Here is a 15,492-nt window from a genome sequence, read left to right as displayed (position 1 = left end):
TTTTAAGCAGATAAAAAATGAAAAACTATATTGTTTACCAGCTTCGCCCTAGGCGCGCAGTAACATCATCACTTCCCCTCTTGCGCAAACTTCTGTCAATATTACTGCGCCCGAGATCGAAGTGCTGCAAACTAAGTGATCTTCCCCCATACAACATAGATCTAATTTTTATCCCCTTAAAAAAATGCCACGTTTTATTTTGTGCCAACATACTTACTTGTGTAACTACTCATGTAACAGTCTTTAAATAGGGAAACCTTTAAGTGTTTGGTGGCTTCTAAGGGCGCACTCACACTATCCAAACCAAACCGCGCTCTGGCGCGTTTGACCCCCAAAGCCTGGTTTGTTTGACTAGTGTGATTGCTCTGTTCCGCGCCCGGGCGCGGATTGGTTAATCGCGCTGCGGCCGGGTTGCAGAGGTGGGCCAGAGCGCGGTTCAAAAGGTGAAGACGACCACTCACCTTCATCTGCCTCCGTAAAAATCTTTTGATGCGAGCAGCGGGGTTACGTGAATGTCCGAGCTGCACGCGTGACAGATCAACTAAGCAATATGATGACATGTGAGAGGTCTGTCTGTAATCGCGCCCCAAACGCTTTACTTCCTGCTTTTTTCAAAACAATCACATCTTAACGACGAAAGCGCGCCGGGACTCGGATCGTTAAAAAGTACTGTGTGAGTGTGTGCACCTTGGGGAGTAGGGAGGGGTGAGAATCGCGCTGGGGCATGGTTTGGTTTGGATAATGTGAGTGCACCCTCAATTCATCCCTGTTTGGATCCTAAGGAATAAATGTGGCTAGGCTAAATGCTAACACATTCACAACGCGCTGTACAAACATAATTGCACGCATTGAAAAAGATAGGTATGCATTAATTTGTTTAAATTGAGTTAAGAACATAGTAAAGTATAATAAAACTTTGTTGTTTTCCTTTAAAGGGACAGTTTACCCAAAAAGAAAATTTTGTCATAATTTACTCGCCCCCATGTTGTTACAAACCTGTATACATTTTTTTTCTGATGAACACAAAGTTAACAAAACCAATCATAAGCCCCAATGACTTCCATAGTAGAAAAAAAAGAATACCATGAAAGTGAATGGGGCTCATGATGGGTTTGGTCAAATATCTTCCTTTGTGTTCATCAGAACAAAGACATTTATACAGGTTTGTAACAACAATAGAGTTAGAAAATCATGAGATTTTTATTTTTGGGTGAACTGTCCCTTTAACACTGATACTGTATCATATTCTGATTACAGAAAACACACCCACAAAAACCCAGATCAGACTCTCTGATCATATTCAGTTTGTGCTGGGTTAGGTTCTCTGCCTGCTGCAATGGGATTTGCATTATTGGAAACCTGACATTATCGTTAATTAATAATCAAACTGGCTACGTCAATAAACTGATATGTCATGAATAAATACAGATCTGCTCCTATTGATTAATTTATCGCAAACACAGAGTTTAGCAATTTAAAACTTCCTTGAATGCACTATATTAATCTTATACGCACAGCTTCTTACAACAAATCAAGATATATGCTTACTCTCAATACTGCTTGTATTGCTATAGAAATACTTCCTTCACTAACATGCAAAAACTACACAAATCTGTCCCGCCCACTACACAACAGTGCACTCCCATTAAAACGCATACTCTCATAATACAGCACAATACACTTGCATTATTTAACACTCTTCGTGTAATGTAGGGCCAATGTGATGAGAGAGAGCAAACTGTGACTTATTTCATGGTTTTCATTTATGACAATTAAAGGATTACTTCACTTTCATAAGAACTTTTCCTGATACTTTACTCACCACCAACCAAGATGTTTTAGTCTTTATTTCTTCCTTCAGTTTTTTGAGGGAAACATCTTAGGATTTTTCTCCATATAGTAGACTTCAATTGAACCCAACGGTTTGAAGGTCCAAATTGCAGTTTCAATGCAGCTTCAAAGGGCTCTAAATGATCCCAACCGAGACATAAGGGTTTAAGGGTTCAATTAAAGTCCACTAGCTGGAGAAAAATCTTGGAATGTAGGTCTGCAAAATTAAATAAAAATTTTTTAATCGGGATTAGGACTGTCACTTTTTATTCGATATTCGAATATGCATTCGAACATGACGTGAAATATCCGTATTCGAACTATGAATAAACCATTTTTTACCAGCGCTTTTTTTTTTACAGTAACACCTCGTAATAGGAAGGAGGCTGAAAGTGAGACCAACGACGGCAACTGTGCACAAGAGAGGGAAGACGTGGCTCCGGCTTCTGGAGACTTTTTTGCTTTTCCTGTGGAAATTGTGCGGAATGATTTTACTTTTTTTTTATATATTAGAGAATTTAAGCTGTAAATATTACAAAATTGCTTCTAAAATAATTACTTTTCAAAGGCTTACAATGAAAATTAATACACCAAACCAATGAGTCCTCTGAATCAAACTGCACCAACATTAACCTAATGTGCATGTCAAGATTATAGTTTGTATATAAAATAACATATATTATTGTTTATAGTGTTAAATATTATAGCAGAATAAAAAGCTTGTGTTAACACGTTCGCATTATGAAATTTGCACAGACGTCATCATTGTCTTGCTGCCTCCTCCCCGTTCTGTGATTGGTTCCCTATTTGAGGCGAAAAATTAGTCCATGGTTTCCATGCTAGACTTGCAGAGTGAATAAATCTGCGCAAGACAGCATGGGAAAACCCAGGCTAGGTGAAACCGTCTATTTACATTATATTATTTAGTTTGGGATGTTTAGAATTTACAATGCAGCTGCTTTACAGAAAGTTATAAAACATTTCAAAACTTTGTTGTAAAGTCTATCAATCGGCAATAATAACAACAATAAGAATCATAATCGCAATTACAATATCAAGGGAATAATCGACAATTATGATTTTTGTTATAATCGTGCTACCCTACTGGAATGTTTTCCTCAAAATACTTAATTTCTTTTTGACTGAACAAAATACAAAATAAAAAATCAATCATCTTGGATGACAGTGGGGTGAGTTAATTATCAGAATTTTTAATGAAAGTGGAATATTCCTTTAATTGGGTTTTTGGGTCAATTTTAGTCAGAGGTGCCCCAACATAAATCTAATCCTTATGGAAACAACAAACGCTATACACAGTAAATGCCTGCCAAAACATTTAATTTATGTAATACTACACAATTCTGAGTAAAACAGAGAGGGAAATGATTCAGGATGGGATTTAATAAAAAAAAAATTAATGGATTATTAAAAGTGGGAGGTGTAAAACAAGCCGCAATCTCCTTAAACCCAAATCGAGTGTGTAGAAGCTCACCATCGATCTCGTTTCTCAAAGCATCTTCTATCCCCGAGTCACTGCTCTTTACGACATCACAGGATGACACAGAAGAAGCTGGCCGTCCTTTGGGAGTGGACCACAAATCATCACGTTCCCATGGAAACATCGAGGAGGGGGTAGATGCTTCCGATTGGCGGACGTGACGCCGAAGGGGTGGGGATTTCTGTGGTTGCTGTGGAAACGGTGATGAAGCCCCACCCACCACAGGCTTAGGGATGTCTCCAAACTGCAGCTGCTGCTATAAGAGGAAACGAGACGAGTCAAACATGTAACCGACAGGAACTGTTTTTATATAAACAGAATACATTTCAATAAGAAAGGCAACTGGTTTTTGCTCTTCAAAGCAGACTTACTCTGGCATGCTGTGCTTTGCTATCACCCTCTGCTTTGAAACCACCTGCAGAGTTCAAACATGTTACAAAACCAGTGACGTACAGATCACTCCATCCATATCCATTCCACACACTCAGACACCCACCAACCCACTCAAAAGAATACAGACGCACAGCATAGGTACGACTAATAAAACACAGACCAGAAAGACAAACAATGTAATAGCAAACTGTGCTATGCAATCTGGGATAAGTCACAAAGAGCTCTTTCCCCTAGTTTATCATGCAATGTTGTGTAATCAAAAGAGGGACATTGTGAGAATCAAATGACAGACATAAAACAAAAGAGTCCAAGTCTAAATAGACTGAATGTGAGGTATCATACCGCTGTAGTCCCGTGGAGAGCTCATGTTCCAACAAGGTGTGGAAAATAACATTGAATCCCCAGAGCCATTTCCCTTCTGCAGCTTTTCCAGCTCTGCCTCGAGTCTACATAGAGAGGAAGAGAAGCTAAAATTCACAATACAGACCACTTTTTGATGACAGACACTGTAAAATCAACCTGTTAGCCAATCACAGCTAAGACTCTTTTCAAATAAATATCTTAAATGTACCGTAGCATAAACTGCTCATTTTATTCAGAGTCAAAAAATAGGGTGCAAAATGTCAAAAAGTACTACACTGTTTTTGATATAAAATCCCTTTAGTATGAGTGGACTTTGAGAAAAATAAAAATGACAGAAGCGTGGACTATGGTCTCTTTAAATAACATGACACTATGGCTGTTTATTATAGCTGAGGAGTATTTACATACCAGTAAAGAGATGTGTTAGGTTAGGCTCTTTGACTTTGCAGACCCCATGACACCAAAATAAGTTTTGATCATATATTTGGTAGTGCAATCTTAAACGCTGATAAAATTCAAAATGTAAAAAATATATGTTTTTACTTTAAATATTCCAAAACTACTAGCAGTGTTATATATTTTGATTACATTCGTTACTTAACATTGTCCCAAATAAGGCTGCATAATGATTAATTGCAAAAGTTTTTGTTTACATCATAAATGTTTGTACTACTAGTGTGTATAAAATTCTGTATATATAAATACACACACGTGCATGTATGTTAGGAAGAACCAATAAATATAATAACCAAATATTTTTAATTGAACATGAGGCAGTGTAAGTGTCTACGTGTGTGTACAACAGGTTCCAGTTACACCGAATTAAATATTATGGTGCAAACAACAAAAAATGTGATGTCCACATATGTGGACACATCAGCTCTTAGGAGGTTAAAGGAATATTCAATTTTCTTAAAAGAAAAATCCAGATAATTTACTCCCCACCATGTCATCCAAAATGTTGATGTCTTTCTTTGTTCAGTCGAGAAGAAATAATGTTTTTTGAGGAAAACATTGCAGGATTTTTCTCATTTTAATGGAGTTTAATAGAGCCCAACATTTAATACTTAACAGTTTTTTTCAACTGTTTCAAAGGTCTATAAACGATCCCAAACGAGGCATTAGGGTCTTATCTAGCAAAACGATTGTCATTTTTGACAAGAAAAATAAAAAATATGCTCTTTTAAACCACAACTTTTCGTGTACTTACAAGTTTTTTACAACGGCATGAGGGTGAGTCATTAATGACATTATTTTCATTTTTGGTTGAACTAAAAAGAGCCAAAATATTGACTTTTGCACTACATAGATTTTTGATTATTTATATGAGCATGTTGAACATGTTTGCTTATATAACACAAACAGCAAGTAACAAATAACAATTTGTGATCTCGGCATAACCAAGATGATTAAAGAGTAAAAGGGGGAGGAGCAATGCTCATTAAATGATTTATTGGAGCCTTTAACAAAAAAAACCTGCAGCTCTTGAGTGATAACTTACTGCACTGTATTAAAAATATGAGTATATTGTACACCTCACCGTTTAATCTCTTGCGTGAGACTTTGTGTCAGGTTTTTGGCAGAATCGAGTTGGCCCTCCAGCGAGTTCACTTGTCCCGTTTTGACCTGTAGGTCATGAGCCAGCCGCTCCCTGATCTGCACCTCTGTCTGCGCTGCTTCACGCACCCCTCCCAGCTCCCTCTGAACCGCAGCCAGCTCCACACGCACCTCCTCATACTGAGAGAGAGAGATAGATAGAGATGGATGGATGGATTAAAAGAAGAATGACATGAGAAAATTGACTTGACAAAGAAGCAAAACAATTCTCAGCGAATGACTAATGAACCAGTTTATGAAGAATCTATTGTCAGATCTCCAGGTGGACAACCTAAAATGCCTATTCACTTTACCATAGAGCAGCACAGTAAATTTAGGCTAGGCTTTAAGTTTTGTGCTCAATTGTGACTGGCTCAAGCTCATTTCCTATGGGGATCAAACCAGCAACTTTCCACTTACCATTATGTTTATATGGTTTGTACCCTGATGATGAAGGCAAGGAAACCAAAACACGTTGGTAATACCATAGATATGTATAAAGGCTAGATGTGTTACAGCGGAGTCTCTAACGTCATCCCCTGGCGGCCATCTTACCACAGGCAGCTCGCTCACTTGTAGCATTGAGTTTTAATGGAGCAGGTACTTTTAAATGACCATAACTTGCTCAATTTTCTACCAATTTTCAAACGGTTTGGTTTCTTACAAACGTTATTAGCGTGGCTATAATTCTGGATGTTTTAACATGTTTCATTATTTTTTTATTTATTTAAGTATGCAGTGTCATAGGTACATCTTTGACATTCATAACAAACCAAACCGTTTGAAAATCATTAGAAAATTAAGCAAGTTATGTTAATTTAAAAGTACATGCATCATTAAAACACAATGCTACGAGTAAGCGAGCCGCCAAATGCGGACGTTCCACTCAATTGGCCACTACACCAGGGGTGTCCAAACTCTGTCCTGGAAGGCTACTGTAATGCAGAGTTTAATTTGCCTCAACAACACATCTGCCAGGATGTTTTGCAGATCAACATTCACAAATATCGGCAAACTGGACTGAAGCAGAGATCAGGGAGCTTGTCACTATCCGCGCTGAAGCTGAGATCATTCACCACCATGACAGAACAGCAAATCACGTGCTCCTTATGACCTTGTCATAAACAAACACGCACGCCCGTGGTATCTCGAGAGAAAAATCACAGATATTAAGCAAACTTCAGATGCTGTGGAAAAAAATCTACAAAGTGCAGGACTTGAAATGTGTCACGTCTTTATGGGATCTTTACGGTATGTGTGTGAATGCACGCACAGATTCCGGAAAATCATTGGCAGTGTGAATGTAATGAACCAAAAATCAAACTATCCTGAACAAATTTTCCATGTATTTTTTGTAATCCGTGTGAAAAGGTCTTAAAGGATTAGTCCATTTTCTTAAAAGAAAAATCCAGATAATTTACTCACCACCATGTCATCCAAAATGTTGATGTCTTTCTTTGTTCAGTCGAGAAGAAATTATGTTTTTTGAGGAAAACATTGCAGGATTTTTCTCATTTTAATGGACTTTAATAGAGCCCAACATTTAATACTTAACACTTAACAGTTTTTTTCAATAGAGTTTCAAAGGACTATAAACAATCCCAAACGAGGCATTAGGGTCTTATCTAGCGAAACGATTGTCATTTTTGACAAGAAAAATAAAAAATATGCACTTTCAAACCACAACTTTTCGTCTAGGTCCGGTCCAGCGCGACCTCACGTAAATGCGTAGTGACGTAGGGAGGTCACGTGTTACATATATAAAACGCACATTTGCAGACCATTTTAACAATAAACTGACACAAAGCCATTAATTAGTATCAGTTGACATACAGCAATGTAGGAACGGTCCTCTTTCTCAACACTTGTAAACACTGGGGCGGAGTTTCGCGTTCGTCCTCTGTGACCTCTTGACGTCATGACGTATTGCGTGGGGTCAGCTGGCGCATCACGACCGGATCTACATGACGAGAAGTTGTGCTTTAAAAGTGTATATTTTTTATTGTCAAAAATGACAATCGTTTTGCTGGATGGGACCCTTGTGCCTCGTTTGGGATTGTTTACAGTCCTTTGAAACTCGTATTAAATGTTGGGCTCTATTAAAGTCCATTAAAATGAGAAAAATCCTGCAATGTCTTCCTCAAAAAACATAATTTCTTCTCGACTGAACAAAGAAAGTCATTCAAAATGTTGATTTTTCTTTTAAGAAAATGGACTTATCCTTTAAGTGGGGTTGGAGCAGGTAGGAGAGTGGACCCCCAGGAGCAGCATTATGGCGCTTTTCCATTGCATAGTACCCCATGGTTTAGGTCAGGTCAGTAGCAGCTCACCTCACTTTGGCTTGGTTAGCTTTTTTATCGAGTTTAGTAACATGTCGTTATTTTTTTAATGGGGAACGCAATGCATCATCACAGCCCTACGAGAAAGCGCAAGCTAGCATGAAGGTAAAGCTAATCTTTTACATTATGGTGATGACGCTGGCAGTGGTGATTCTCTCAGACCAATCAGTGATCTACAGTGTTTTCGCATCAAGTTTTGGTATCAGCTCGGCTCGCTTGGAAACCCAACCGAGGTGGTACTAAAAAAAAAAAGTATTGAGTACTACTATATACTGCACCCAGTGGAAAAGCCTCCAAAAGTAAGCTGACCCAACCCAAACCGTGGGGTACTACGTGATGGAAAAGCACCATTAGACACCCTTGCACCTCACCATTACAAAAGATAAACCATTGTGCAGAGGTTCTCATCTTTTCTAACCTGGGAACGACTCGGTAGGTTTCAAAATTCTTTTGACTTCACACCACTGTGCCAAGCCCATATCAAGTTAAATGTCTTTTGGCTTCGAAAACACATCTCGAGACGCCTAGCTTGAGACGATCAATAGCACTCTATAGCTACAAAGGCACTCAACTCATCTTTATTGCTACATTCAGCTTAGAACACCATTTGGTCTTAATGCAAACAACATCTGGGAAACCTACCGTTATTGAATACCTTGCAACTCTGCATAAGCCTTGATATTAATACACACATGTAAACATAAGATCATGAGGGCTTCACTACACACCTTTAGCTTCTGTTTGTGTAGCGCTACTTCCGAATTGTCCAGCTGTAGTTGTCTCTGCTGTCTTTCCTTGTTCAATTTCTCATTTTGTGCCTGAAGCTGCTTCACCTTCTGCAGGACGTGACCCGTCAGACCCACGGTCCAGTCCTCCCCGGGCCAACTCATCTCCACAGATGCTTAAAGGGTATAAACCGATGCTTCAGAGACCTCAGCTGGTCATTTTCCAATGCTAAGAATAAAGAAATAGAGGGAATGTGAGTTTGCTTCGGCTCTCAGTTTTTGTTCGTGAAGATCCACCGTGACGCCTCGGGGAAGAAGCTCTCAGCTGTCTGTACTTGTTTTAAACCAGAAATATCAGTTTACATACTTATAACATTCACTAATGAATAACAAAACGAAAAGTTGAATTAGTGTGTCCGCATCCTTAAAGTAAAAAACACAAATGTTTGTGTGGGTAGGTGTGTGTTTGTCAGCTAGAGTGTTCATGGAAACACTCATAAGGGACCTTCATAAAAATGAGTAAACGTCAAGTCTGGAGTATGTAAGCATATACAAACAAACGAAATGGAAGAGTCTGTTTACTTTATTACCGTCTCTCATCCTGCTAGTTTAGTTTGACTGACAATAACAAACCAGTCGCATTGCTTTAACAGAGGAATGAGGAAAATCCAGCTCGTGAATTTCACTAAACTGTGATAATCCAGGTTGGGTTCCTTCATTAACATTTCAAAGCATCAAAGATGGTGCTTTCAAATGCAGCTGACGCCAGACTGGATTAATCAATGACCAAACCGGCCGGCTAAAAGATTATTTAACATATTTAAATAAAGTTTAAATACACGTTAACTTGGATATTTATACATATTTAAACAACAAAAAGCGTTTTCTTTGAGCGAATATAATAAACATACTATGACAAAGCATAGGCTCATAAATATTAACTAAGCTACGTGATTGGTCGCTGCAGAAAGGGGCTAATTAATATTGATTACATAGACGTTGGCCATAGTACGATTTGTAAATTCGCGGGCGGGCAGTAAATAAAATAAAGTTTGCACAACGCAGGAAAAAGTGCAAGAGAAATCGGTTATTTATATAATTTTTAGACAATATTTAAAAGCAAACCAAAACCCAGATTTTATTTTTAAATGCAAAGAGATGTTACAGTGAAATGAACACAATGTGACATCACTTACCGGGCTTCTGATATTCTTCGGGAAACGCGATCTACTCCGCTTGCGTAGCTGTCAATCAAATAAAATTAATCCTTTCCGGTGACACGTTTGGCAGCTTAACGTTTTTTCGAGATTGTCGTTATTTTGAACAGTCAAAACCAAGCACACGCGGCCACCGCCTCGTGCCCCTTCGGTCAGAACTGCAGCGAAACCTGATTTGACGCGAGGCGTGGGGGTAGATGACGTTTCTAGAGGAGGCGGGACCTGTGGAAGTACAGAATAAGCGACAAATCTCTTCTGGAAGTTTAATTAAAATATAAATACAGAAATAAAAAAGGTCATCAATATTTGCTTTCTTTAATTTCTGTAGGCTATTATGCAATACAAAAGAACGTTAGACAAACTGTGTCGATTATTTGCAAATAAGAAAATTTATTAAAATCTGACATTGAAGCATTTAACACGTTACGGTGAATACAATGCGTTAAACAATCGCTTAAACAAGAAACAAGCGACCAAACACACAATATAACAAGATGTATACAATTTCCATATTAATGCGGTTCCGATCTTTTCATTCAGGTTGGAAATTAAAACAGGTAGACGCTTTAATTCAAAGCAATTTACGGTGCATTACAAGCACGTACATTTTCATCGGTAACTTATGTGTGTTCTGGCTTCGAACCCTACTACTGAGCTATACTACTAGTACTAGTGTTCATCATGCATAAGGTAACACACTGTTGTACAATACGTAACCAGATTATCCTCGCTGCTTCTCAGAAGCGTGTATTGGGACGCTGTATAATCCATGATCATCAAACACATGCAGATTAAAACTCTGAAGTGCTGAATTAAGCGGAAACCATTTAACCGGGCTCACATTTCTGTCCCCACCTTCCAGACTGATCACAACCGCAGACTGTGTACAGATACACAATGATGACTTATGTAACAACTTAATGCTATAAGTTGCATAAAAAAAACCAAATAAATTTGCAGAAATATTAAAAGTACTTATTGTTTACAAGGAGATATTGTGCAGTCAGCTCTTTATGCTGTGCACGAGGTCACAACTGTTGTTACATGTGTGTGTGTTCATCGAGCTAATCAGATAGCTAAATACCAGCTTGTATATTTATATAGGATTACACACACAGTGTCTACACAACACAGAGCAGCAGAGCTGTCTCATCTGGAGTGCTCAAGGTGGAAACCAAACCTTGATTTGGGGTTCTGATATTTTGGCTTCACCTACATTTTTCTTTGAATACAAAGATTATCATCTTCAGCATCTGAAAACATCTCTCATTATCTGAAAGGTAATATTCATTTTATGCTAATGAGTGTTATTAAACGTATATGGAGGATACTACATACTTTTGCAGTAAGGGCTGTTAAATGCTTCATTCTCATTGGTTGAAGAACGTAACGTTGGGTGTGCTTTTTTCAGTCAACGCACACCTATGAAGTAGTTCCAGGACTGTCGACCGCATTACAGCTTTATATTACTACGCCAAGTTTGTCTGAATTAACGGATTTATTTAATTTTAACCAATAAAGCATAAATATACGTGTGGTAGTGAAATAAATAAAAATTATAAAATAATTCAAAAGAGAAGAAAATGCATACAGTAAAGAAACACTGTCTGTTTGATCAGTTTTTCATTCCTGATAATATAAAACTAGAACAAAGATACACAAATACAGAAAAAAACAATATACAAAAAAATGATAAGACAACTTGTTCTGTAAACACAAGTGCAAAAACTTTAAAACCATGTCTAATGTGGTAACCACCATGTTATGGATTAATTGACTTAACATCGTGGCTGCATTACCGGATCGGGTGTACATTATTTTCAAAAAATTCAACTGTCCATGTCGTCAATTATTCCTTACATAACCCACTAAAAAGGAAAACACCAACGTTTTCAATATTTGACTATGTTCTTACCTCAACTAAGACATATTAATACATACCTAACTTTTTTCAATGCGTGCATTTAATCTTTGTATAACGCGTCGTGAATGTGTTAGCATTTAGCCTAGCCCCATTCATTCCTTAGGATCCAAACAGGGATAAATTTAGAAGCCACCAAACACTTCCCAATTTTCCCTATTTTTTACAATTTGTTACATGAGTAGTTACACAAGTAAGTATGGTGGCACAAAATAAAACGTGGTGAATTTTTAAGGAATGAATGGGGCTAGGCTAAATGCTAACATATTCACAACGCGCTGTACAAAGATTAAGTGCACGCATTGAAAAAAGATAGGTATAGTCTAAGTTGAGGTAAGAACAGTGGTGTTTTCCTTTAAATAGTAAGGTACTCTTGTACAAGTAGTGTGGTCATTAATTAACTTGATGCATGTTTTTAAAGGTGCAATGTGTAAATTTTAGGGAGGATCTATTGACAGAAATGCATTATAATACATACGTTTTCAGTAGTGTATAAACTTTTTATTATCTTGAAAGAGCCGTTTTTATCGGCATACACCGCAGCATTCCCTTACATCTCTCATGAAGTCGCCATTTTGTGCCTAAACTGACGCGTTTCGTCACTATGTTGACATGACATGTTTGTTTTGTAGCGGTTACCGTAGCTTCTCTAAGTGCTTTGAAAGAGAGAGGTGAGTGGTGGACTGATCTATTGGTTGCAATTCGCCCTAAAGCTATCAAATAAACACCCCAAATACCTGCACTGTGTGAGCAGTAGTATCGGTGCAAGTTACTTTAAAAAGAAAATGAATACAGACTCTATTTTGTCTGCCAAATATTACATAGGGATCATTGTTGCAACCTTCTAAACATAGCATAAACATGCAATGTGTTTCCACATATACCATATGCATGCAATACCCAAAATGATAAAAAAAGTTTTGATCTAAATTCTTCTGATTTTGGTTCTCATTCCTTCATTCTCTTTTTGCTTTTACAGATGTTTCCCTGGTCTGTAGTGTTTTCCCTGGAGCCAAAGGTTCCTGGCCAGCGGACTCCAGAAGAACTGGTGACCAATACTTTGATGTTGGAGCTGGGTGCCATGGTGAAACGGACCGAACGGATCAGACTAGAGAATGAAGCACTGAGCCGCAGACGTCGAAACTCTTCCTCTGCAGACTACAGCTGGCTGGCCGGGTCTAAACCTCGTGTACCCTACGAGCTCACTCCTGGAGATGTTCTGGACCTGCAAGACCTATGTGCCCAGATACCACCTCAACAGTGTGGTCCGGTCATTGCGAGGTAAGAACATTGACCAGTGAGGTCTAAAAGAGTGCCTCAAAGCACTCAAATCTTTTGAAGAGGAATTGTCTTAATCTTTAAAAAATACCAAGTTGGTATTAGTAAGTTGCATGAACTGTAGGAATCTGAAAGGTTTCCTTATTTTGCAAAGGTTCCGAAAACTAGTGTCAGAGTTTGAGCCGGAGGTGCCGGAGGTCCCGAAACTGTTCAGGAGTGTCCTGCAAACCTGTCTGGATGAGCTTCAGGGCGATGCTGAGCTCCAGAATCGGGTAAACCGCTGGGAGAAACAGCGCAGCAAAAGCCTTTCCTTCGTCACGTTCCGATCCAAGTTTCGCACCCTGGGCCGTGGGAAAATTAGTTTTGGTGGTTCCCGCAACGACCTCCAAGAAAACGCATGGTCTGATGAAGAGGAGGAGATGGCTGAACAGGTGGCGACAGCCATGTGCACCAGGAAGGGGCGGAGTCTCAGCATGCCAGAGATCACACCTCTTGAGCAGGCAGCACAGAGATGAATGAAGCAGGCAAACTTAAAGAGGGAAGAACAGAAGCAAGGCAATGAAAGGCATGATGGAAAGAGATTGGAAAAATACATCCTGTGAGGATTAAGGGACGGACTGGAAAACAGAGAGCAAAGAAAACAGAGACATGTGATCACAAGATCACAGGTATAGGCATGTGTGAGCCTATAGCCTATTTCTGAGGGTATTTACTGTGATGACATGTATATATTTAGCATATCACTGTAAAAATTCCTTGTTGCACTGGCATTTTTGGGTTTAATCAACTTGAATATACAATTCATTTTAACTTTCTTGACAATTAAGCTGTTAAATAACGTTAAAACAACCTGGTTTTCCAAGTCAATTCAACCTATTATTTTAAAGGATAACATCAATTTTTTTCAATATTTTACTACGTTCTTACCTCAACTTAGACAAACGAATACATACCTATCTTTTTTCAATGCGTGCACTTAATCTTTGTATAGCGCATCGTGAATGTGTTAGCATTTAGCCTAGCCCCATTCATTCCTTAGGATCCAAACAGGGATGAATTTAGAAGCCACCAAACACCTCCATGTTTTCCCTATTTAAAGTTACATGAATAGTTACACGAGTAAGTATGGTGGCACAAAATAAAACGTGGCGATTTTTTTAGTGGCTTCTAAACTCATCCCTGTTTGGATCCTAAGGAAAATATAGAAAAACTGTGGTGTTTTCCTTTAAGTTTTGGCATGTGAAAAGTTGACTTAACTTATAAAATCAAGTTGAAATTGTTTAACTTAATTTTTTAAGTTAAACTAACAAAAATATAGACCCCTTCACGGTCCACGCCACAGGCAGCTCCCACCGCGCATGCCGGGGCCAGAAAAGTCATTACAGCAGATTGAGTCGCGTATTATTCGGTATCGTCAAAAATGCCTACTTACGTCGTGGGCTGTGAAAATCGCAACAGGTCTTCCATTAAAGGCGGAGTCCATGATGTTTGAAAGCCAATGTTGATATTTGAAATCACCTAAACAAACACGCCCCTACCCCAATAGAATCCGGACGTTCTGTTGATAGACCCGCCCCACACATACGCAACCCGGCGTTTGATTTGATTTTATTGGCTATAAGTGTGTTTTGGTAGTCGACCCGTCTCCTTTTCCAACGCGTTTTTCAAACATCGTGGACTCCGCCTTTAAGTTTTCGCGATTCATGCAGAATCTCAAAAACAAAAAAAACAACATCTGCGGCTGCAAGCAATTAACATGCAGACTGGAACAATGCAAATATCAAAGAGGCTTGTGTTTGTAGTGCTCACTTCATTTGAGGTAAGTCATCATTTTTCAGCCCTGTTAGATTAAATTATAAAGCCTGGATGGTATGAGCAGTTTGACCCCATGCTGCGCGCGCACCCGATAGTCATTCAATGTTTACAAACTTTGAAGGGGTCTATATGTTGATTTGACAAAAATGCTGCATATTTTACAGTGTCAAAATTATTAAAAACTATAGCTAAAATAACTTTAGCTAATTTAACTTTATTTTAATAATTTATATCAACTCCTCACTAGCCAAGAAAGTTGAAATGAATTGTAAATTAAAGTTGATTGAACTTAAACATGTAAGTGCAACAAGGAATTTTTACAGTGTAGTATATTCAGTCTTTAAGGGTATTTGAATTCGGTAAAGTCCTCAAGAGTACACTGTCAGAAAAAGTGTCAAAATATGTACCCCAGCTTTCAATGGGGGCGAACCTAAAGAGTTCATATTAGTACCAAATGTATACATGTCTGTATCTAATGGTACATATTAGGACCTTTTAAAAGAGTACCGCCCCAGTG

At 38.5% G+C, this 15,492-nt stretch overlaps 2 protein-coding genes across 3 annotated transcripts in view; one reads left to right on the top strand and one right to left on the bottom strand.

Moving 5' to 3' along the window:
- Positions 1-10,082, bottom strand: part of LOC129421936 (uncharacterized) — a 42,570-nt gene extending 32,488 nt beyond the window's left edge. Inside the window, exons 1-6 of one of the 2 annotated variants that reach the window (XM_055177539.2) lie at positions 9,941-10,082; positions 8,748-8,973; positions 5,625-5,821; positions 4,064-4,167; positions 3,700-3,743; positions 3,323-3,584 (exon numbers count right to left, since the gene is read on the bottom strand). In XM_055177539.2, coding sequence (XP_055033514.2) covers positions 3,323-3,584; positions 3,700-3,743; positions 4,064-4,167; positions 5,625-5,821; positions 8,748-8,909 — 769 coding nt within the window. In that variant the 5' untranslated portion in view covers positions 8,910-8,973; positions 9,941-10,082. The remainder of the gene's footprint in view (positions 1-3,322; positions 3,585-3,699; positions 3,744-4,063; positions 4,168-5,624; positions 5,822-8,747; positions 8,974-9,940) is intronic. The other variant, XM_055177540.2, reaches the window with a different exon arrangement.
- Positions 10,083-10,086: 4 nt separating this feature from the next.
- On the top strand, positions 10,087-14,471 carry LOC129421939 (protein RD3). The gene is made up of 4 exons (XM_055177545.2): positions 10,087-10,191; positions 11,066-11,241; positions 12,862-13,163; positions 13,315-14,471. Exons 3-4 carry the CDS (start codon positions 12,862-12,864, stop codon positions 13,673-13,675), a joined length of 663 nt encoding a protein of 220 aa, XP_055033520.1. The 5' UTR covers positions 10,087-10,191; positions 11,066-11,241; the 3' UTR covers positions 13,676-14,471.
- Positions 14,472-15,492: the final 1,021 nt, after the last annotated feature.

Source organism: Misgurnus anguillicaudatus, chromosome 16, assembly GCF_027580225.2.
Source record: "Misgurnus anguillicaudatus chromosome 16, ASM2758022v2, whole genome shotgun sequence".
NCBI lineage: Eukaryota > Metazoa > Chordata > Actinopteri > Cypriniformes > Cobitidae > Misgurnus > Misgurnus anguillicaudatus.
This window is presented reverse-complemented; position numbering and strand designations above follow the sequence as displayed.